The sequence below is a fragment of the Callithrix jacchus genome, chromosome 9 (genome assembly GCF_049354715.1).
Source record: "Callithrix jacchus isolate 240 chromosome 9, calJac240_pri, whole genome shotgun sequence".
Lineage (NCBI taxonomy): Eukaryota > Metazoa > Chordata > Mammalia > Primates > Cebidae > Callithrix > Callithrix jacchus.
In genome coordinates this window covers 126,671,636-126,695,206 of record NC_133510.1, presented here as the reverse complement: position 1 = coordinate 126,695,206, position 23,571 = coordinate 126,671,636, and the positions used below count along the sequence as shown (strand labels likewise).

Here is a 23,571-nt window from a genome sequence, read left to right as displayed (position 1 = left end):
TTCATACCAATGATTGTTGACTATGTGGCCAGCCCAGAAGATAAAATGCCGACCTGATCCCTGTCCACATGGAGCTTACAGTTTAGTCTGGGAGGCAGACATCAGTTAGTCCAGACCTTAGGCAGTAGTCACGTAGGACCACATGACGCAGCAGTTCCCCTCCCAGGCATATATCCAAAAGAATTGAGAGCAGGTGTTCAAACAAAAATTTTGACATGAAGGTGCAGTGACCTGTACTTAAAATCCCAGCCCTTTGGGAGGCTGAGGCATGAGGATGAAGATCGCTGGAGGCCAGGACCTCGAGACCAGCTTGGGCAACATAGTGACACCCCATCTCTACAAAAAATTCTTTAAAAATTAAAAACTTGGGCCGGGTATGGTGACTCATACCTTTAAATCCCAGCACTTTGGTAGGCTGAGGTGGGCAGATCACTTGAGGTCAGGAGTTCAAGACCAGCCTGGCCAACATGGTAAAACCCTATCTCTACTAAAAAAAAAAAAAAATTAATACAAAAATTAGCTGGGTGCGGTGGTGGGTGCCTGTAGTCCCAGCTGGTTGGAAGGCTGAGGCAGGAGAATTGCTTGAACCTGGGAGGCGGAGGTTGCAGTGAGCTGAGATGGTGCCATTGCACTCCAGCCTGGGCAACAGAGTGAGTGAGACTCCATCTCAAAAAAAAAAAAAAAAATTAAAAACTTAGGTGTGGTGGCACAAGCCTGTAGTCCCAGTTACTTGGGAGGATGAGGCAGGAGGATCACTTGAGCCGAGGAGTTCAGGGCTTTAGTGAGCCATGACCGAGCCAACTGCCCTCCAGCCAGGGCAGCAGAGTGAGACCCTGTAGCAGCACTATTCACAGTCGCCAAAAGGTGGAAACAGCCCACGTGTCATCAGTGGGTGAGCGGGTGAACAGTAGTCTGTCCGCACAGTGGAATGTGATTCAGCCCTAGAGAGGAATGCAGCCCTGGCCCCCCGCCAGCACGGACGAGCTGTGAAACATGCGGAGCGAAAGGAGCCAGGCCCAAAGGCCACGCAGTGTGTGCCTCCATTTGTACACATTGTCCCCAGACAGGCAAATCCATAGGGCCACACAGTAGATTGGTGTCCGAATGGGGCTGGGGGGAGGGAGGAATGGGGTGACTGCTGACGGGTGTGGAGTTTCCTTTGGGGCCATGGAAATGAGCCGGAATTAGACAGTGGCTGTGGCTGTACAACACTGAATGTGCCGTCCGCCGGGCCGGAGCTGTCCATCGTGGCCGCAGCTAAGATCCAGGCAGGCCCGGGGCTGTGAGGTGGGCACTGGGGGGTCTGTTCCATAAATGTGCCCCCAGACTGTGCCAGGAACACAGACAGTGAGATCGTTCATCCTGACAGAGGTGGGGATGCGGGCTTTCTGGGAAGAGCTGTTGGTTAAGCCGGGCGTCGGTGTTAACAGTGCGAAGACTTTGACAGATGGAAATGTGGAAAATGGAGTGGCAGTTTCAGAAAAGTAGAGTGAACTTTAGGGACCCCCTCGGGCTGCTTTTTCTCCCAGCAGATGTTAGGAACTCTTGAAGGTTTGCAGATGCTGGGTTAGTAAACTGAGTTACAGGTAGGGGAGGTGGGACAGACAAGCTCGCAGTCAGGTGGGTTCAGGTCCCAGCAGTCATTAAGTGTCCTGTGAATTTGGTTAGTCACTTCCAGGCTTTCTGTAGGACAGGCATCTGGGACACAGAGGAGGAAGGTCAGGGAGAAGTCTTAAAAAGAGCAGTTGCCGGACACGGTGGCGCACACCTGTAATCCCAGCACTTTGGGAGGCCGAGGTGGGCGGATCACCTGAGTTCAGGAGGTTGAGACCTGCCTGGCTAATATGGAGAAACCCCGTCTCTATTAAAAATACAAAAAAGTAGTCCGACGTGGTGGCATGTGCCTGTAATCCCAGCTACTCTGGGGACTGGGACAGGAGAATCGCTTGAACCTGGCAGGCAGAGGTTGCAATGAGCCGAGATCACACCACTGGACTCCAGCCTGGGCATCAGAGGGAGGCTTCATCTCAAAAAAAAGGGTGGGGAGCAGTTAGGAACTGCTTTGGGCTAAAAATGACAGAAGCCTAAATTAAGATGGTTTAAAAGGGGCCGGATGCAGTGGCTTATGCCTGTAATCCCAGCACTTTGGGAGGCTGAGGCTGTAGTTGGAGACCAGCCTGGCCAACATGGCAAAACCCTGTCTGTATTAAAAATACAAAAATTAGCCAGGCATGGTGATGTGGGCCTGTAATCTCAGCTACTCAGAAGGCTGAGGCAGGAGAATTCCTTGAACCCTGGAGGAAGAGGTTGCCATTAGCTGAGATCGCACCACTGCACTCCAGCCTGGGTGACAGAGTGAGACTGTGTCTCAAAAAAAAAAAAAAAAAGTTTAAGAGAGAAAAGAGGAATTTATTGACTATGTAACTAAAAGGTCTGAGTTAGGAGTGGCTTCAGGTACAGCTGGCTCCAGGTGCTCACAAGCTGCTCTCAGGAATGTGTCTCCAACCTTCTCAGGCCCTGCTTTCCTCTGTGCTGTTGCGATTCTCAGCCAGGCTTTTGCCATACAGTTGCCACTAGAATTTGACCAGCATGGCAACCCCAGTGGAAAGAAATGGCCTCTTTCTCTAGAGTCCCAGCAAAAGCCTCAGGGAATCCTCATTGGCCCATCAGTGTATGAACTGCTGTGGCCAGAGACCTGGAATGTGCATGTTTATTCTTGAGTTACATGGCTGCAACCCATGCTACATGGACTGAAAGTGGGAGGACGGTCTTTCTCCAGAGAAGGGCGGTGGCTTAGGCCAAAGACCTGAGGGGAGGATAAAGGCCAGGCAGAGACAACAGCTGTTGTCTCCAAGACTGGGGAGTCGGCACCGAGGGACCACACTGAGCTCTGAGCAGTGGGGTGTGGGTCCCTCGCAGGGGTTCAGCGGGCACACGATAACGCTCAGCTCTTTCACTGGAGGACAGGGAAGGAGCTCATGGCAGACATGGTCATCAGGAGCCCTTTGCAATAACCCAGAAGAGAAGGTGAGGGCTGAACTCAATCCATGGCAGGGAATGGAGGCGAGGAGGTACCAAAGACATAACCTCCAGGCTGAGCGCAGGGTGGTCACCACTTCTACCTGCCCCCACTCCTTGCTCCCAGTGTGCCCTTTCCAACCTTCAAGCCCTGGGAGGGCTTAGGCCTGTCTCCTGGCCAGGCAGGGCCTGGTCCAAACCCGGGTCTCAAGAACGTCAAGACTCCCAGCTCTGCTCCAGGTCTCTTTAGCAACAAGGAGAGGAACATTTCACACCTCCTTGGCTCAGCTGCCTGTCGGTTTCAGCTTCCCTGTCCGGCAGCCAATGGGGCAGGGGAGAAATGAGGTAGCAAAATTGGCTGCAGTAACGTGAACCTGCAGGGCTGCTTGGCAGGCACTTTCCCAGGCTTGGGGTGGCTTTGCTGGGTTCAGACCATCCCTCAGAGCTGTGTGAGTTCAGGATGCTTGTCAGGCACGCAGGGAGCTGCAGGTTGCCGTGGCTTCACCACTTGCTGCCATGTGACCTGGTGGTCAGTTTCATCATCTGACAAATATGGGGAATGAGCTTGACTCAGAAAGTCAAGTAGGTCCACTGTTTCGTGCAGCTGAGAGAGAGAACTATAAGATCAGAGGAGGGGCTGGGTGCAGTGGCTCACACCTGTAATCCCTGCACTTTGGGAGGCCAAGGTGGGCAGATCACCTGAGGTCAGGAGTTAAAGACCAGCCTGGCCGACATGGTGAAACCCCATCTCTATTAAAAATACAAAAATTAGCTGAGCCACGTGGTGGCACATGCCTGTAATCCCATCTACTCAGGAGGCTGAGGCAGGAGAATCACTTGAACCCGTGAGGCGGAGGTTGCAGTGAGCCGAGATCGCACCACCGTACTCCAGCCTGGACGACAGAGCGAGACTCCATCTCAAAAAAAAAAAAAGAGGCAGGGTCAGGACAGAGCTCCAAGGCATTGGGCCGGGTCCTGTGGGATGGGTAGCATGTCCCAGGGTGGACTGTGAACAGGTCATTCCAGGCAGGAGGAACAGTGAGCCAGGCTGGAGAAAGTGCAGCATGTGGCTGGGGTCAGGGGTTCGTCCCAGGGCAGGATTTGGGGGACATGGGAGCTATGGAGGGTTGCAGAGTGAGAAAGGACTCTGTCTCATCATTGCCACGCAGTTCTTTCTGAGCTGCCTCACTGTCCACTGCAGTGTGATCACCAGGAGACAAGGCTCTTCCTATTTTTCTAACTTCCTTGTTGAGATAGAATTCATATGCCGTGCACATCAGCACTGTGTGCTCATCACCAATGTCCAGAACATCTCCGTCACCGCCATCAGAAACCCCTGCTCCTGCACTAGCTGCCCCCCACCAGCCCCTGGCCACCACCGGGCTGTTTCCCTCTGTGTATTCACCTGTTCTGGACATTGTGTCAGCGGGTCCTACAAGTGGTCCTGCCTGGCTTCTTTCACTTAGCGTGTTTTCTCGTTAATCCAGGTCTTCATATTCATCTCAAGGTTTCCTGCCTTGATAGGTAGTGAGGTGATAGAGTGAGACCCTGTCTCAAAAGGGTTTTATTTTGGAGACAGGGTCTCACTCTGTCCCAGGCTGAAGTGCAGTGGCACAATCTTGGCTCACTGCAACCTCCACCTCCCGGGTTCAAGCTGTTCTCCTACCTCAGCCTCCTGAGTACCTGGGACAATAAGCATGTGCCACCACGACCGGCTAAATTTTATATTTTTAGTAGAGATGGGGTTTCCCCATGTTGCCCAGGCTGGTCTCAAATTCCTGACCTTAAATGATCCACCTGCCTTGGCCTCCCAAAGTGCTGGTGTTAGAGGCGTGAGCCATCCTGCCCAACCACACATTTTGATTTCATAACAGGTTTTGTTTTTGTTTTTGTAAAGTGCAGGCCGCCTTCATAGGGGAAGCAGACAGGCTTATGCCGACTGAAAGATGGGCAGAATTTATGCATTGAATTCATGCTTGTCCTGGAGGTGCCAAACGTGACCAGACTGCAGACAGTCACACAGCTGGGCCCGGGGTTGCTCAGAAGTCCTGTGTTGGCGCTGCCGTGGGAGGGCAGGGTGCTTCCATGCACCCAGGCAGCAAGGAGCATTCCCAAGGCCTCAGGATGGAGGTCCTGGCCCAGGATGCTGCCTTCCTAAGGCCTCTGGACAGCCCACGGCTTGTTAGTTGGTCTCTTGGGCCCTCCTGGGAAGTAGCTGAGCCCTCAGGGTATCTCTTTGAAGCTGTGCCTACAGTACCTCCAGGGATCAGCAGGTAACCCACAGAAAATAACCCGAGCTGCCTCCAGACCTCACGGAGCAAGCCTAGGAGGACCACAGCGGTGGAGCTCCATTGCCTCTTGGAAAGAGCCTCCTTACCTCCTCCCGGTCTGAACTAATCATGGCACTGCGGTCACTGCCTGGTGGCCCCTGGAGAAGCTAAAGCCCTGAGCCATTCTGCCTGCACTTTCAGGCAATAGTGTTAGAAGTCAGGCCGGGCACAGGGGCTCACGCCTGTAACCCCAGCACTTTGGGAGGCCAAGGCAGGAGGATCACAAGGTCAGAAGTTTGAAACCAGCCTGACCAACATGGTGAAACCCGGTCTCTGCTAAAAATACAAAAATTAGCTGGGTGTGGTGGTGCACGCCTATGAGCCCAGCTGCTCAGGAGGCTGAAGCAGGAGAATTGCTTGAACGTGAGAGGCGGAGGTTGTAGTGAGCCAAGATCATGCCACTGCATTCCAGCCTGGGCAACAGAGTGAGACTCTATCACACAAGAAAAAAAAAAAAAAGAAGTCAGGACTTTGGGGCCAGATACAGTGGCTCACGCCTGTAATCCCAGCACTTTGGGAGGCTGAGGCAGGAGGATTGCTTAAGCACGGGAGTCCGAAACCAGCCTGGGCAACAAAGGGAGACCCCATATCTAATAGAATAAAAATAAAATAAATATGAAAAAAAAAGAGAGTAAGCACTTTTGCATACCTTGCTGGGATTTCCCCAGGCTCTAAAGAATCAGGCCATTCCCTCCCCAAAAATGAACTGTCCCTTCCCCAGAAAAAAAACAACTCAGGTTCTAAGGAAGCCCTTCAATGTCTTGGGCAAGGAAAACCCACTAGGAGTGAGCAGGAAATCCCTGTGGCTTTGGAAGTGTGTGTTCACAGAAATCCCCAGGTGCCCGGGTGGGAAGGGCTCTTGGAGATATTTCTGGGTTATCGAGGGGCTAGATGGGGAGATGAAAGCCCAGAGGAGCAGATGGCTTTGCCCAGAGGCCTCTCGAGAGGTGAGGGTTTGGGAGTGCCCTTCAAGGCCTTTGCTCTTTCCCCAGGGCATGGGGACGGCTGTCAGATGGTCCCTCCCAGAGACACAGGAGAAGCAAGGCCCTGGCCTGCTATGAAAGGCAGGACCCGAGTTGTCTGGGGAGGAAGGGGCTAGAGGAAACTTGGGGTTTGGTTCCACAGCAGGGGCCACTGCTGCCTGCGGGGTCCAGGCAGGAGGGGAAAGGGGATGGAAAAGGGAGCGGCTGCTGCCTGGAACCAGCCCAGCGTTGCCAGCGGGCCCTGTGGGGCCCCTTTCCTCCAGTGCACTTGCCAAAGGAAGCCCAAAACCCAGACTTCAGTATGAAGTTTCCTGATCTGAAAGAGTTGGCAGCTAATTCAACAGTTTTAGAACACAGTGAGGGCCAAATGTGGGCCGGGCACTGGGATGATCTAAGGGCTTAGTTTGCAACCTCTTGTCTAAACAACTAATGCCCAGAGTTCCTGGTGAACTCTTACACATTCGTCAAGACCCCACGCATAGAGACCACATCTGATTAACATCTTCCCTGATTCTCTCCAGTTAGATTTGGTGTCTGTGCACGTCTTTTATTAGGCCACCTTGTACGTTTCCTTTTTTTTTTGAGACAGAGTCTCGCTTTGTTGCCCAGGCTGGAGTGCTGTGGTGCCATCTGGGCTCATTGCAACCTCCGCCTCCCAGGTTCAAGAGATTCTCCTGCCTCAGCCTCCCAAGTAGCTGAGATTACAGGTGCCTGCCACCATGCCTGGCTAATTTTTCATAGTATTAGTAGAGACAGGGTTTCACCATGTTGGCTAGGCTGGTCTTGAACTCATGATCCTCATGATCCACCTACCTCAGCCTCCCCAAGTGCTGGGATTACAGGTGTAAGCCACCTCACCTGGCCTTTTTTTTTTTTTTTGAGACAGTGTTTTGCTCTTGTCTCCCAGGCTGGAGTGCAATGGCATGATCTTGGTTCACTGCAATCTTCACCTCTCGGGTTCAAGCGATTCCCCTGCCTCAGCCTACCAAGTAGCTGGGATTACAGGCATGCACCATCAAGCCTGGCTAATTTTGTATTTTTAGTAGAGATGGGGTTTCACCACGTTAGCCAGGCTGGTCTCGAACTCCTGACACCAGGTGATCCGCCCACCTCAGCCTCCTAAAGTGCTGGGATTACAGGGGTGAGCCCCTGCACCCGGCTGTAAGTTTCTCTTTAGCCTCATTTATCTGACTCTGTTCCCAGGGCTGAGCTCTGCAGCTGGCATGGCACAAAGTTAGCGCTCAGGAAATGTTGGGTAACTAGATGTCCATGGTTGCTCCTTGGTAAAGCTGGGCCAGGCAGAGGGGAATTGGTGCGGTAGAATGCCGGCCGCATGTCTGTCGCCTGCTGTACATGGTCTTGGGTAGAGACGTGGAGTGTAGGGCTGCGGGGTGGTTCACAGAGTGTCCGTGAGGCGCTGCGGAGGAGGTCGGATGTTGAAGATGTCCTCTGAGGACACAGCCCACCTAAAGTTGTGGCATCAGCAGACGCCTAGAATACTCTTTGGAAATTAAATCCTCCAGCATTTCCTCCCCTTGTTCTTGGGTAGGAAGAAGCCCCTCAGCTGCCCAGACAGCTTGCGAGGGCAAGCTGTGTGGTCTGCTGTCACCTGACGTGCCCCAGAAGTGGGTGGTGTCTCCTTTCACTCGTCCTTTCCCAGAACAGCTGGTACCAGCCTCTCCTGGGGTGTGAAGCATCTTGGCTCTGCCTTCTGGAATCCCTCAGCCTCCTGTCCAGGGCACATCCCAGTTGGAACTGGTCCCCTTCTCCTGGTCAGTGCTGTTGTAGGGTTTTTCTTCTCTTTTCTTTTTCTTTTTTTTGAGACAGGGTATCACTTTGTTGGAGACACTGCCTTACGTGCAGTGGCACTATCTTGGCTAACTGCAGCCTCCACTTCCTGGGCTCAAGTGATCCTCCTGCCTCAGCCTCCCACGTAACTGGAACTACAGGGGCAAGCCACCATGCCCAGCTAATTTTCTTTTCTTTTTTGTAGACATGAGGTCTCACTGTGTTGCCCAGGCTGGTCTGAAACTCCTGGCTCTAGTGATCCTCCTGCCTCCGCCTCCCAAAGTGCTAGAATTACAAATGTGAGCCACTGTGCCAGGCCCGTGTTGTTTTTCTTGAAGTGGGGAGGTTGTCTATTTCCCTCTCCCTTTCTCCATTCTGGAGCTTTTTTACTTCTGTCTTGACCTCTGCACTCCTGGTTGGTCATGGGACATTGGTGGCTCAGGGTATTGGGGACACTCCATTTCCTTGAGAGTGTGAGCCACCTGTAGATCGAGTGGCTGACTTGTAAAAGCTCCCTTGTGATAAAAAAAAAAAAAAAGGAAAATAGATGTTGGCAAGAATGTAGAAAAATTGGAACCCTCGTGCATTTCTGGTGGGAATGTGAAATAGTGCAGCAGCTGTGGGAAACGTCTGACAACTCCTCAAAAAGTTGAACATAGGATTAGCATGTGGCCCAGTGATCCCCTCCTAGGTATATGCCCAAAAAAAACTGAAAACAGGTGTCCACACGCATACATTTCTTAGCATCATTATTCATAATAGCCAAAGGGTGGAAACCACCCAGATGTCCATCAGCTAAAGAATGGATACACAGTGTGGCACATCTGTCCAGTGGAATATGACTCAGCCATCAAAAGGAGTGAAGCGGGCCAGGCTCATGCCTGTGCACTTGGAGAGGCCGAGGTGGTCAGATCACCTGAGGTCAGCTGGGCATGGTGTGGCTCACGACTGTAATCCAAGCACTTTGGAGGCCAAGGTGGGTGGATCACTTGAGGTCAGGAGTTCAAGACCAGACTGACCTACATGGTGAAAACCCATCTTAAAAAAAAAAAAAAATCACCTGAGGTCAGGAGTTCAAGACCAGCCTAGCCAATATGGTGAAACCCTGTCTCTACTAAAAATACAAAAAGTAGCTGGGCATGGTGGCGGGTGCCTGTAATCCCAGCTACTCGGGAGGCTGACACAGGAGAGTGGCTTGAACCCAGAAGGTGGAGTTTGCAGTTAGCTGAGATTGTGCCACTGCACTCCAGCCTGGGTGACAGAGTGAGATTGCATCTCAAAAAAAGAAAAAAAAATTAGCCAGGTATGACGGCGCACACCTGTAATCATCCCACCTACCTGAGGTTGGGTCACGAGAATCTTGAACCCGAGAGGTGGAGGTTCCAGTTAGCCGAGATCATGCCACTGCACTCCAGCCTGGGTGACAGAGTGAAACTATCTCAGAAAAAAATAAAATAAGTAGGAGTTTTCCTTTCGGTGTGAAGAGAATGTTCTGGAACTGGATGGAGGTGGTGGCTGTGTGACATGCGAGTATACTAAATGCCACCGCCAAACTGTCCACTAAAAGGTTCAAATAGTACATTTTATGTTATGTATATTTTACCCTGGTTTTGTAAAAAGGCTCCCCTGCTGTGCAAGAAGGTGAGAGGATGGGTGTGGGTGTGACCTCGGATGGGTGACTTAGCATGATATTGGGATCTGTCACCCGCATCACAGAGGAACGGCCGAATGTGCACCCCCACCAGGCTTCCACTGAACTCCAGATACCCAAAGCCACTGGGGAGGAAAGGGCTTCATCAGAAGCCCCGTAATAATAGGGGAAATGGAAATGACCGTCAAATGAAAAAGCAATGGAGAATCGTATGTAGGCTGAGATTCCAACCACTCTGGCCAAATTAGCAGTGGTCTTAGTAAGGAGGTGAAAGGAGGCCTGGAAAGGTGGAAGCAGCAGGTGCGCGAGGGTGGTGGCAGGGGAGGTGCAACAGCTCCTGCCTGGACGCCTTGTCATGTTGTTTGTTTTGAAACCCCGAGTCTGGTGGGGAGGTGCGGGGACTGTGGGTTCGGCTATTGGGAAGGCGAACAATGAACAGGTGGCCGCTGGCTTCCACCTCCAGAGGGAAACTGTATAGAACGTGAGATGGGCCGCCTGTGGGTGCTGAAAATAGCACCCTCAGCAGGCTGCTGGCGCCCTGGGAGGGGGAGAATTCAGGCTTCTTCAGGATAGAGAGTGGGTGCCGGTGGTGGCTGCCAAGAATTCATTAGCAGCATCTCTCTGCCTCCTCCAGACAGAGCCGGTTGGAGAGGAAAGCATCTCTGATGCGGAGAAGGTGGCCATGGATCTCAAGGACCCCAACCGCCCCCGGTTCACCCTGCAGGAGCTGCGGGACGTGCTGCATGAGAGGAACGAGCTCAAGTCCAAGGTGTTCTTGCTGCAGGAGGAGCTGGCTTACTACAAGAGGTGAGGGCCCGGGGCTGGACGCCCGGGCTGGCTCCTGACCTCGGTTAGCCAGAGTTTCTGGACAGTTACCTTCTGACTCCCTGGAAGACAAGCCTGTCGTCAGTGTCCTTTTTGGGTACCCTCTCTGGCCTAAAGTACTTAGATACAACCCTTTTCGCAAACTCTTGAGCCCAGGCATTTGAGACTAGCCTAGGCAACAAAGCGAGACCTCATATCTCTCTTTTTTTTTTTTTTTTTTTTTTTTTTGAGACAGAGTCTTGTTCTGTCACCAGGCGCCAGGCTGGAGTGCAGTGGTGCAATCTCGGCTCACTGCAACCTCCACCTCCCGGGTTCAAGCAATTCTCCTGCCTCAGCCTCCCAAGTAGCTGGGACTACAGGTGTGTGCCACCAGGCCCAGCTAATTTTTGTATTTTTAGTAGAGACGGTTTCACCATGTTGGCCAGGATGGTTTTGATTTCTTGACCTCGTGATCCACCCACCTCGGCCTCCCAAAGTGCTGGGATTACAGGCGTGAGCCACTGCGCCCGGCCCTCATCTCTTTTTTTTTTTTTTTTTGAGACGGAGTTTCGCTCTTGTTACCCAGGCTGGAGTGCAATGGCGCAATCTCGGCTCACCGCAACCTCCGCCCCCTGGGTTCAGGCAATTCTCCTGCCTCAGCCTCCTGAGTAGCTGGGATTACAGGCACGCGCCACCGTGCCCAGCTAATTCTTTGTAATTTTTAGTAGAGACGGGGTTTCACAATATTGACCAGGATGGTCTCAATCTGTTGACCTCGTGATCCACCCGCCTCGGCCTCCCAAAGTGCTGGGATTACAGGCTTGAGCCACCGCGCCCGGCCTCATCTCTTTTTTAAAATGAATGCATGAATGGATGAATGAAACCTGGCCCCAACGTTACTGTCTTTGCGGCCCTTTTCACCTCCTACATTATCCTGTTCACTCTCATGCTTGTTTTATTGTTGGTTTCCACATGAGACCAGAAGGCTTCTTTATCTTGTCCATGGCTAAGTTCCTAGCAAGAATGGAGCTTGGCACACAGTAGGTACACAAGAAATGTCTGTTGAATATAAAGCTGGAAGGAAGGACCCATGCACCAGAGGTGGTCCCTGCTCCAGTGGGGAAGATAAGAGATGCAAATCCAGCACCACACATTTGTATTGAAAGATTTACTGACCATACACTAGATGTTCAAAGATGGGAGAGGCCGGGCACGGGGCTCACGTCTGTCATCCCAGCATGCAAGGCCGAAGCAGGTGGATCAGTTGAACCCAGGAGCTCAAAACCAGCCTGGGCAACACAGTGGGACCCCCCATCTCTACACAAAAATTGTAAAAACTTAGCCAGGCATGGTGGCTCACCCTGTAGTCCCAGCCACTCAGGAGGCTGAAGCAGGAGGATCACTGCAGCTCAAGGTCAAGGTTGCAGTGAGCTATGTTTGCACCACTGCACTCCAGCCTGGGCAACAGAATGAAACCCTGTCTCAAAAAAAAAAAAAGATGGGAGAGTGGGAGAGATCACTTCTAGTTGGCAGATGGAGTAGAAATCGGAAGGCCTCCTGGAGGAGGCAGCATTTGAACTGGGCCTTCCTGAAAGGATAGGTTAGTATTTAGATATGGGAGATGCTGAGAGGTGACAGGCATATTCTGGGTAGAAGAAACCACAGAGGTGCAGAGATAGGGAGGTATTTGTAAGGACAGGAAATGGGGACTGGTTCTGTTCGGCTGGACTCTTCAGAATAAACTGGAAATAGAGATGCGGGTCCCCCACTAAGCTCTCATCAGACAGTTCTCTTCTGCACTGTTCCAGTTCTCAAGGAACTTTTGACTCTTTTATCTCATGCCTCTCATCTCCTTCCAGTGAAGAAATGGAAGAGGAAAATCGAATACCCCAGCCTGCACCCATCGCCCACCCGAGGACATCCCCCCAGCCAGAGTCAGGCATCAAGCGACTGTAAGTCACGCGCTGCCAGCTCCTGTGCTCGGCTGACCTGGAGGTTCACGTGCCCTTTGACTTCTCCTCCTGGGCACCTGCTCCCAGGGCCAGGCTTGTCACTAACCACGTCCTGCTGAGATGTTTGGCCTGGCCCCCAACTTCGAGTTCGTCTCCCTGAATGCCGAGTTCCTCCTGGGGGTTTTTGGGCAGAGGTTTGGGGAGTGTGGGAGGCAGGAGGGGAGAGGCTTGGGCCAGTGGCTGGTACTCAGAGCTTGCTTGAGTGTGTTTCAGTGGGGTGGGTGCATCTCTGGGCCTCTGACGACAGGAAATAAGGGTAGGGAGGTGGGGGCGGTTTGTGCATCTTAAGGACTTGAGGCCTCGGCTCTGAGATGTGGAGCGGCCCTGAGTCCTCCTCCTCAGTGTGTTTCTCCCATGGCCCACCCATGGAGCCCTCTGTCCATGAAGCAGTCACGGTGACCGCATAATGCATGCAGAGTCAGGCCGTGGTTGCTGCAGAGCCCCCCAAAAAAGAGTGACCTGGTCCCTGCCCTCAACTAGCCCTTACGCTACCTCACTTGTTCTTGGCATGAACAGATTCCTTTGAAATTCTCACAAACCTCCTGAAATTTCCCCCAGAGAAATATGTAAAATCCGTGTATAATTTCAGGAGGTTCATGGACCCCTAAAGTTCTTCAGATAAAGGGTTAACACCTCTGGTCTTGTTAGACAGTTGGTATCTACTAAGATGCTAACACATGCCTGGTCCTCTTCCCGAAGAGCATCTCACTGAGTCCTCACCATGGTGGTGTGGGGTGGAAGCATCATCATTCTTATTTTACAGTTAAGGAAACAGAGGCACCTGCCTAGGGTCATTCAGCTAATAAGAGGCAGAGCCAGGGCTCAAACCCAGGCAGCCTGGCCCCAGAGCCCCCACTCTGCACTCTTTGCAAGTCAGCCTGGTGCTTGCCATGTCGGGGCTGCGTTCTCTCCCCTCACAGGGTCTTCCAGGCCCTGGCCTGTCTTCCAGTGCTATCCAAGGCTTATTACAGAAGAGGCTTCAGTTCCTTCCTCCAAAACCCAGAAGAAACATTGTGAAAACAGGTCGTGTGGGCTGGAAAGCCAGAAGGATTGTGTAGGGAGAGGAACTGGAGTGTTACCCATATGCCCAACCTCTAAAATCCAGTTATGTGTGGAACTTCTTGGTTAGTTCTTGCCCTGTGAGTTGATGACACAGAACCGTGCAGGTTTCTAACTGCTGGGCCCTTTCCTCTTAGAAAATGGTGCCCTAGGGGCTGGGTGCAGCGGCTAACACCTGAAATCCCAGCACTTTGGGAAGCAGAAGTGGGAGGATCATTTGAGCTCAGGAGTTCAAGACCAACCTGGGGAACATGGCAAAACCACCTCTCTACAAAAAAATACAAAAATTAGCTGGGTATGGTAGCCTGCACCTGTGGTCCCAGCTACTCGGGAGGCTGAAGTGGGAGGATTGCTTAAGCCCAGGAGGTTGAGGCTGCCACTGCAGATTGTGGCAAGATTGTGCCACTGCACTCCAGCTAGGCTGACAGAGTGAAACTGTCTCAATAAAAAAAAGAGAGAGAGAGAGAGAGGGATTAAAAAAGAAAGAAAATGGTGCCCTTGGCTGGACATAGCAGGTCACACCTGTAATCCTAGCATTCTGAGGCCAAGGCAGGAGGATCACTTCAAGCCAGGAGTTTGACACCAGCCTGGGCCACATAGTGAGAACCCTGTCTCTACAAAAACTTTTAAAATTAGCCAGATATAGTGGTGTGTGCCTGTAGTCCCAGCTACTCAGGAGGCTGAGGTGAGAGCATGGCTTGAGCACAGGAAGTCAAGGTCGCAGTGAGGCAGGATCATGCCACTGCACTCCCACCTGGTGATCACAGAGCCAGGTCATGTCTCTAAAGAAAAAGAGAAGGCCAGGCGCAGTGTTTCACGCCTGTAATTGCAGCACTTTGGGAGGCTGAGGTGGGCGGATCACGAGGTCAGGAGTTCAAGATCAGATTGGCCAACATGATGAAACCGTCTCTACTAAAAAATACAAAAATTAGCTGGGCATGGTGGCTTGGGCCTGTAATCTCAGCTACTTGGGAGGCTGAGGTAGGAGAACTGCTTGAACCAGGACCTGAGAGGCCGAGGTTGCAGTGAGTTGAGATCACGCCGCTGCACTCCAGCCTGGGCTACAGAGCAAGACTCCATCACAAAAAAAAAAAAAGAAAGAAAAAGAGAAAATGGTGCCTTGTTCAAATCTGGAGCCCTGTTGGCCACAGGAAGGGATGATGGCTCCCTAGAAGGTACAGGCTCCTAGACAGTACAGGCTCCCTTCCAGCTTGGTTCAGGCTGCTTAGGAGCTTGACTCCAGGTCCCTGATGCATCGGGGAGGGAGTGTGGCCCCAGTTCTGGTTAGAGATAAACATTTCCTAGGGAATAAGCATGGCGCCAGAAAAGCTTCCTCTAGACCCAACACCATTTTCATCATGGATTCAGTAGTAACCTTCCATTTGCAGTTGAAACTCAACTCAAAGTAACCTAAGAAGACAAATTTGGAGGCTAGGCTCAGTGGCCTGTAATCCCAGCACTTTGGAAGGCCGAGGTGGGCAGATCACTTGAGGTCAGAAGTTCGAGACCAGCCTGGCCAACACGGTGAAACCCCATCTCTACTAAAAATACAAAAAAAAAATTAGCAAGGTGTGGTAGCAGGTGCCTCTAATCTTATCTACTCAGGAGGCTGAGGCACAAGAATTGCCTGAACTCAAAAGGCAGACGTTGAAATGAGCCGAGATCACACCACTGCACTCGAGCCTCGAGACAACAGAGCAAGATTCTAACTCAAAAAAAGAAAGAATCAGCCTTTCTAGCACTTCACTTCCAATGTGCTGCATTCACAGAGCCTCTAGCACCCACGGTCATATGTAATTCTAAAAATTCCTTCCACAGCCGAGTTTTTCTTTCTGACAGTGATTTTCTACTCTGGCTCCCTTTCTCTAAACAGACAATTAAGTTGGCTTTGCAAATTTCGTATTGGGTGAAATCCAGAGGGAAGTTATCAGAATTAACCAATGGATCTTTCCACTAGTTCTTCTACGCACACCTGAATAGGCTGTGGTTTCTGGCCTTCTTTTCCAGATTGTTCCAGAAAGGACCCTGGGGCCCTGTTTTCAGAGCTCTCCCCCGCTTAGGGTGGCTTCTGGTTGTTCATGAAAATGTGGGGTTCTGAGCCTGGTGAGGATATCTGGAATCAGGGAGCCCGAGAGAGAGTGAGACAGTGAGACCAGAATCTCCCATCCACAGGGTGCAGGTGGCCAGTCCTGTGCCAGTCCCACCTGCTGGGGGATAACTGGGAGAGCAAATTGGCACAAAGGGCTTTTGACCACTGCAGGCCAGACACTGTGTGCTTTGTCCGCCTCTACTGCTGGCTAGAAGCTGCATCAGTGCGGCAGAGGAACCTAGGCAGGGACAGATCTTCCCTGGGCTGGGGCAAGGAGTAACAATTCCCAAGGTGGTTCTGAGCATCCTTCCATCTTCAGTTCTCTTGCACCCACCTGGTCTGCTGGGTCTCTCCCACCCTTGCCTCCAGGGAGTATTAGCCATGCAGTCTGCTCAGGGCGGTTCTCCAGCTCTGCTTTGCACTGTGAACTGGTTTCTCCCACCCATCCTCCTGCAGCAACTCACAGCCACCAAGGAGGGCTCAGGGGCTTCGGCAGTTTAGAGCATTGGACTAAGGTATCTCCATCCTGTCAGGGACCCAGAGCTCAGACAATTATCCCTGTTTCTCAGATGAGGGAACTGAGGCCTGGAGAAGTCCACTGACCTCATTTAGATTAAACTGCCCGGGGGAAAAAAAAAAAGATTAAACTGCCCGGAAGGCTGTCTTCAGATTTGAACCGATGCCTTTTCTGCCCCCACCTCCCCGCCACTGTTTTCCCGCTCCCCTACCTGAGCCCCTGGTGGTGGGCCCCTTATCTGTGCATTGCACCATGAGTCACAGGCATCCGACTTCGCATTTCTAGACTGAACCGGACAAGGGAACCAGTCAAAACAGTGTGCCCCGAAGATGTTCCAAGAATAGTTTGTGATTTGTGATTGAGCAGCTGCTGGCCAGAGAGGCTGGGCTGGCACTGCCCAGGAAGGTCACAAGGGAGTGCTGGAGTGACTTCAGCCTCATCCCGAGGGAACACCAGGCACCAGCACCCCACTTTGCGTGGTCCCTGTCTCTCAGTCATGGTCCCACGGATGCACACACAGCTGCCTTTTGCAGGGCAGGGGCCAGGAGCTGATCAGGAGATCGGAAGACAGGTGGGTGTAGATCGGGGACCAGGGAAGCAAGGGATGAGAACTGGCCTCAAGGAACGGAAAGGTTGGCTTTGGAGTGGGCGGCCGCCAGGTGTCCAAGGGTAGCAATGACAGTGCATTCTGTCCCCGTCCTCCCACCTACCACCCCCCCACTCCAGCCCAGGAATAGCTTCTTCACAGCCGCCCATTACGCTGCCTGAAATGCCACTGTTAGAACTTCATTTGGTTTGAGTCTTCCAGAAATATTTGGCGGGGAGGGGGGAGTTAAAACCAGCTACAGGGTATTCAAGACAAACTTCTGGCCAAAACAAGTCAATCTTTTTATGGAAATGGCTGTCCTTCTAGAGGAGGCAGCTTCTGCAGGGCAGCCCCTTGGAATAGGAAGGGAAGGGGCTGCCCACTCAGTGAGCCCAGCAAGACACAGACAGGGCCAGGTGCAGTGGCTCATGCCCGTAATCCCAACACTTTGGGAGGCCAAGGTGGGGGGAATCACTTGAGGCCAGGAGTTTGAGATGAGCCTGGGCAACATAGCGAGACCCTGTCTCTACAAAAAAAAATTTTTAATTGGCTGGGCATGGTGGCACACGCTTGTAGTCCCAGCTACTAGGGAAACTGAGGCAGGAAGCTCTCTTGAGCCCAGGGGGTCAAGGCTGCAGTGAGCCCAGATTGCGCCACTGCACTCCAGCTGAGCAACAAAGGAAGACTCGTCTCTGAAACAAAACAAGAAAACACAGATGCAGTAACTCAGTCAGAACACTCCAGGTGTCCCAGGCCCCCGAGCATCAGTCACCCCCTGCCAAGGCCCTGAATGAAGTCCAGCATTCCTGGTGGGCAAACATCTCTCCAGGCAAACTGTCCCCTCTACGTTTGAGGCCACCTCCCACACAATGACTGTATCTTTGTGGGTAACCTCTTTGGGTGTCCTGGCAAAGGTGGGTACAAAATGGTGTGGCTTGGAGCGCCTGGAAGGCTAACTGTGCCCAGTAACCTGGCCTCTGGGGGTTGGGCCCATTCACTTAGCAGAAGACATCTCAGCTTCTCCACGTCATCCTGAGAAACCATCCAGGAGGTTCTGCAAAGACACCAACTCCTGGGCGGGCATGGTGGCTCGAGGCCAAGGCAGGTGGATCAGGAGTTGATGCCAGGAGTTCAAGACCAGCCAGGCCAACACGGGGAAACCTCATCTCTACTAAAAACAAAAAATTAGCCCAGCAGAGTCGCGCACGCCTATAGTCCCAGCTCCTCAGGAGGATGAGGCAGGAGAATTGCTTGAACCCTGGAGGCAGAGGTTGTGGTGAGCTGAGATCGTGCCATTGCACTCCAGCCTGGGCGACAGAGTGAGACTCTGTCAAAAAACGAAAATGCATTGGAAGTGAATCATTAGAAATTATTTTTTTAATTTAAAAAGAAAAAGACACCAACTCCCAGCTACTCTGTGAAGCATATCAAAGGTGATCCAAACACCTGGAGCATCTCCAAGTCTCATTGGAGACAATTATTTTATCTTTATCCAACCAGCTTTTTTAACAAAATGACAGCTCTTCAAAGTAAGCTTTCGTGGCATGGCTGGAGTTTCATCATTTCCTCTGCCCAGCTGAGGAACAGACGGGCATTTATTTACTGTGAGCTTGGACCAGAAGAGCTGATGATTCTGCAGGCTGTGCCTGGCCCCTCGCTCTGCCTCACGGTCTCTCCTGGTTCTTGCCTGGCACTTAGGGGCGTGGTGCCTGCAGCTCATCACAGTTGGGGAGAACACTGAAAGGCCCTCTTGCCAGGGCATCACCACCATCTCCCAAAGCGTGTTTCGCCTTCTTCCTTCCCCACATGCAGCCCTGCATTTTAGCCCTGGGGAGCCACTCTGTCATCCATTTGTGGCTGTCATATACTGCATCAGTTTTAGTTTTTTGGTTTTTTTTTAGAAGGAGTTTCACTCTTGTTGCCCAGGCTGGAGTGCAGCTCGGCTCACTGCAGCCTCTGCCTCCCGGGTTCAAGCAGTTCTCCTGTCTCAGCCTCCCGAGTAGCTGGGATTACAGGCATGCACCACCTTGCCCAGCTAATTTTATAGAGAGGGTTTTTTAGTAGAGAGAGTTTCTACTAATTTTTAGTAGAGAGGGTTTCTTCATGTTGGTCAGGCTGGTCTTGAGCTCCTGACCTCAGGTGATCTGCCCACCTCGGCCTCCCAAAGTGCTGGGATTACAGGCATGAATGAGCCACTGCACCTGGCCTCAAAAAAATTTTTTTTTTTTTTTTTAGAAATAGTTGGGTACAGTGGCACATACCTATAAGCCCAGCACATTGGGAGGCTGAGGTGGACAGATCACAAGGTCCTCAGGAGTTTGAGATCAGCCTGGCCAACATGGTGAAACCCTGTCTCTACTAAAAATGTAAAAAATTTGCAGGGTGTGGTGGTGCACGCCTATAATCCCAGCTACTCGAAAGGTTGAGGCAGGAGAATCGCTTGAACCTAGGAGGTGGAGGTTGCAGTGAGCTGAGAACAAGCCACTGTACCTGGGACACGAGAGAAAAACAACGTCTCAAAAAATGTTTTTTAATGAATTTAGAGGCAGGGGACACAATTCAACCCTAATCAGACCCTTCCGCTGGTGTCCGTAGAGTGTTTCTTTCTCATACCTCCCGTTTTTATCTTCTCTGTGTCTATCTGTACTTTTCTAACCAGGATCTTTACAGCCATAATGCCCATGGTAGCAGCTGGACTGATAATAGATGACCCCACACTGCAGCCTGTCCGACGACTTGTTTCCCTTGTAGGCACTGTGTGTGTTTTGGGTTTTGTTTGAGCTGTGCCCTTGGAATGTCTGCTACAGCTACTGCTGGGGCTGGCCTGTCTCCCCTGGCCACTTAAGCTGCATGGCCACCACCTGTGTGCTCCATTTGAAGTGGATGTTGAGTGTGATTTCAGCTGTGCCACTGGCTGCGCTTGGTCTACTCGAGCGAAGCCTCAGAATTCTCGGCTCCGTCACCGATAATTCTTCTTGTCTCTTCTGTTTCTGTTCTAAAACCACCTTGCCCATGATCCAGTAAAGAAGGTCCTTTAAGTGACGGGTCAGTAATCAGCGCCTACCGCGGTTCCTGAGTGACACTAACCCTGTTTTTTTGACGCTCACCCTGTAGCTTTCTAAACTGCTTTGTTTCCCAAGCCATCCTCAGGTCAGCCATTTGATCTTGTTTTAAAAAGAAAAGCAGAGGAGGGGACCAGTGTTTTGATTCTCTCTGTGTCAGAAGTGCTAAGTGACTTTCCCGCTTACCTGAGTCAGGGAGAGGTGAAGCGTAACTATGATGTGTGGCTGCTGTATTTTTGGCCAGCTAATTGCCTGAATTACCCTATGGAAAGAGCTCACAAATAACCCGATGTGAGAATCGTGCCTTGATTCACCAGCACACTTACCTGTCATAGAGAACAGGCATCTTAGTTGCTAGGGAGAGTTTCATTGGATACACTTGGCTTGCTGTGGCTTTGCAATGAAAGATCAGTTTATTCTCAGTAAAAAGTGATTGTAGGATCCAGTAACCACAGAAGAGTGAAATTTTTTTCACCCAGATGTGATTAAAACTAAACTCTAGAGGCTGCAACACTAGCAACCAGCGAACATAGGGAAGCAAAAATAGTTTATCTGAAGCTTTGATTTCGCAGCGGCTTTGTTCCTATTCTTACCTCCCAGGAAACATAACATAGCTATTAGATCTCTCTTACCAAGTTCAGAGCCAAAATTCAGGAGTAGAACTTGGTGGCTGCCAGGCGTGGCAACTCATGCTGTAATCCCAGCACTTTGGGAGGCCGAGACAGGCAGATCCTTTGAGGTCAGGAGTTCTGACACCAGCCTGACCAACGTGGTGAAACCCCATCTCTATTAAAAATACAAAAAAATTAGCTAGCTCGGCGTGGTGGCATGCACCTGTAATCCCAGCTGCTTGGGAGGCTGAGGCAGGACAATTGCTTGAACCCAGGGGACAACGGTTGCAATGAGCTGACATCGAGCCACTGTACTCCAGCCTGGCTGACAAAAGAGTGAGACTCCATCTCAAAAAAAAAGTAAAACTTGGTGACAACAGAAGGAATCTTAATAGAGCCTGGTAGTATCAAAGGAAAGTTTCAGGAAGAGTTTTTGGGAATTCCTCAAGGTAGGTCAACTTCAAGTTCACTGACCAGGGTCCTAGTTTGTTTACATGACCTCAAAGCAGACTTTGTTTTAAATGGACTACTTTGGCTGGGCAGGATGGCTCATACCTGTAATCCCAGCCGAGGATTACAGTTATGAGCCATCATACCTGTAACTTCAGGAGGCCAAGATGGGTGGATCACCTGAGGTCAGGAGTTTGAAAACAGCCTGGCCAACATGGTAAAACCCTGTCTCTACTAAAAATACAAAAAATTAGCCGGGCGTGGTGGCAGGCACATATAATCCCAGCTACTCAGGAGGCTGAGGCAGGAGAATCGCTTGAACCCGGGAGGCAGAGGTTGCAGTGGGCCGAGATCGTGCCATTGCACTCCAGCCTGGGCAACAAGCGTGAAACTCCATCTCAAAACAATAATAATAAATAAATAAATAATAAACTGACTACAAGCTTTTTTGCTTGTGACTTTTTTTTCTGTTTTTCTTTTTTCTATGGTAACAAAGTCAAGTATGCTCGTGACTTCTACCTGTATCTTTCAGGCATCTGCAAGTTCCTGATGGTTCTTTTTTTTCCTTCTTTTTCTGTCACTCTTAGGATATGCTTAAGTTACTCCTGATGGTTCTCTCTGATCAATAAGCAACAGTCACAGCTGTTTTAAAAAGATCTCTTGGTCTACCTTAGTTAAAGTCTGAGCCAGATTGTGGCTCTGTAGCTGGTTACAGTGATACATTCTAAAGGCTTTCACCATTAAATCCATATTTGAAAGTGCAAATTGATGCTTCCCAAATTTTGTATCAGAGAACCATGCATACTGTGTTTTACATATATATGTATATGTATACATATGTATGTATGTATGTATATATATATATAAATAATTAATTTTTTTTTCTTAAGAGTCTCTTTCTGTTGCCCAAGCTGGACTGCAGTGGCGCGATCTTGGCTCACTGCAACCTCCGCCTCCCGCCTCCCAGGCTCAAGCAATTCCCTGCCTCAGCTTCCCAAGTAGCTGGGATTACAGGGGTGTGCTACCATGCCCAGATAATTTTTACATTTTTAGTAGAGATGGGGTTTCACTATGTTGGCCAGGCTGGTCTCAAACTCCTGACCTCAAGTGATCCACCTGCCTTGACCTCCCAAGGTGCTTGGGTTACAGGTGTGAACCACCGCGCCCAGCCCATAATATATTTTTTATTGTCTCGTTTCTCTTAAATGCTTCCTTTAGCCTCATCCTAAGCACCAATGCCCATGAAATCTGGGCCACAGTTTCCTGACAGTAAACAAGTACAGAACTATTTAAGTTAGAAGTACTCATCTGATTACAACAGCATCGTCTCACATTCCACACAGCTCTCAAGTATTCCTTTCTCTGCGTCATTAGGGTAATTAAAGAAACCCATGATTTGTTGCAGTCGCTTTTTATTTCCACTGGTAACGGGATAAATCCTCCATAGCGACTAAGGTGGAAGACAACTCACACATCACATCAACATGCATGCCTTCCCAGACCGCGTGACCTCCAAGGTACCATGTCCAAATGACATGCAGAATACCCTGCTGCTTTCTTGGAATAACTTTGACCTGCACCCCCAACTGTCTTTCACACTTTGAATTGATTTGCTCCCTTCTGAGTTTGCTGCTGTATGTCTCCGGCACTGCAAAAAAATATAAAGTGCACAGTGAAGGGTCAGCTCTCATTTCTGGGTTTTCTTTCCCTCCAAAGGTTTAGCTTCTTCTCCCGAGATAAGAAGCGTCTGGCCAACACACAGAGAAACGTGCACATCCAGGAGTCCTTTGGACAGTGGGCAAACATGCACCGCGATGACGGTTACACAGAGCAAGGACAGGAAGCCCTGCAGCACCTGTGATCTTGACCCAGCTCCACCCTCCAGCCTGGACTGCCCACCACCGGCGCCTGCAGCCAAACTGCAGACCAGGGGTCGCTGCTGCCTCAAGCCTGTTGGTGCGAACGCACCCTGAAAACCGACCCCTCAAACAGACTGCTGATTTGAGGATGGACATTGAAAAACTGATGCCAAACTCTAAAAAAAAAGTTTATTTATACCCAGGGCTATCACCGTTTATAATAGATGACTGATCCCTTAGGATATATATTTAATAATCCCACGAACTGAGGCCAGACTTTTGTGTTAACTTCAGTAACTCAAGTTTCCTTAAGCCAAATACATCACTTGCCACTACCATTGCTGTTTGACTTGCTTTGTATAAAATGCTATGTGTAGAGGTCTTATTATTACCAGTGACACAGTTCAGCAGGAGGGGATAGATCTTAATTAGTTACATTCATGAAACTGTGAGAGTAACTTATTACACAGAATGTATCCATCAGGCAGACAAGGCGTATGAAGTCACAGGCTCAGTAGCCAACTCAGACACAAAGCCACAAACAATATGGATAATGGTCCTCTCTCCCAGAGATGGAGACAACTTTGCAGAGGCCCTGGCTACTTTCCTGGTAGTGCCTAGAGCATGTAGCCATGTTCAAGGCAGGTGCCTCGGAAGCTGCTGTGAGTTGCAGTACTAGCCAAAGTTGCTAAGGATGAGATGTTGCAACATTTCTTGTGTGTACTTTTTTTTCCTGACATCTTTTTTTTTTC

The 23,571-nt window shown here is 50.7% G+C and overlaps 1 protein-coding gene across 6 annotated transcripts in view; it reads left to right on the top strand.

The window, feature by feature from the left end:
* RILPL1 (Rab interacting lysosomal protein like 1) overlaps positions 1-23,157 on the top strand; it is a 59,309-nt gene extending 36,152 nt beyond the window's left edge. The window contains exons 5-9 of one of the 6 annotated variants that reach the window (XM_035258073.3): positions 10,405-10,577; positions 12,434-12,526; positions 19,497-19,584; positions 19,864-19,882; positions 22,677-23,157. In XM_035258073.3, coding sequence (XP_035113964.2) covers positions 10,405-10,577; positions 12,434-12,526; positions 19,497-19,584; positions 19,864-19,875 — 366 coding nt within the window. In that variant the 3' untranslated portion in view covers positions 19,876-19,882; positions 22,677-23,157. Of the gene's footprint in view, positions 1-10,404; positions 10,578-12,433; positions 12,527-19,496; positions 19,585-19,858; positions 19,883-22,676 lie in introns of all 6 variants that reach the window. The other 5 variants (XM_035258075.3, XM_035258076.3, XM_035258071.3 and 2 more) reach the window with 5 other exon arrangements.
* Positions 23,158-23,571: the final 414 nt, after the last annotated feature.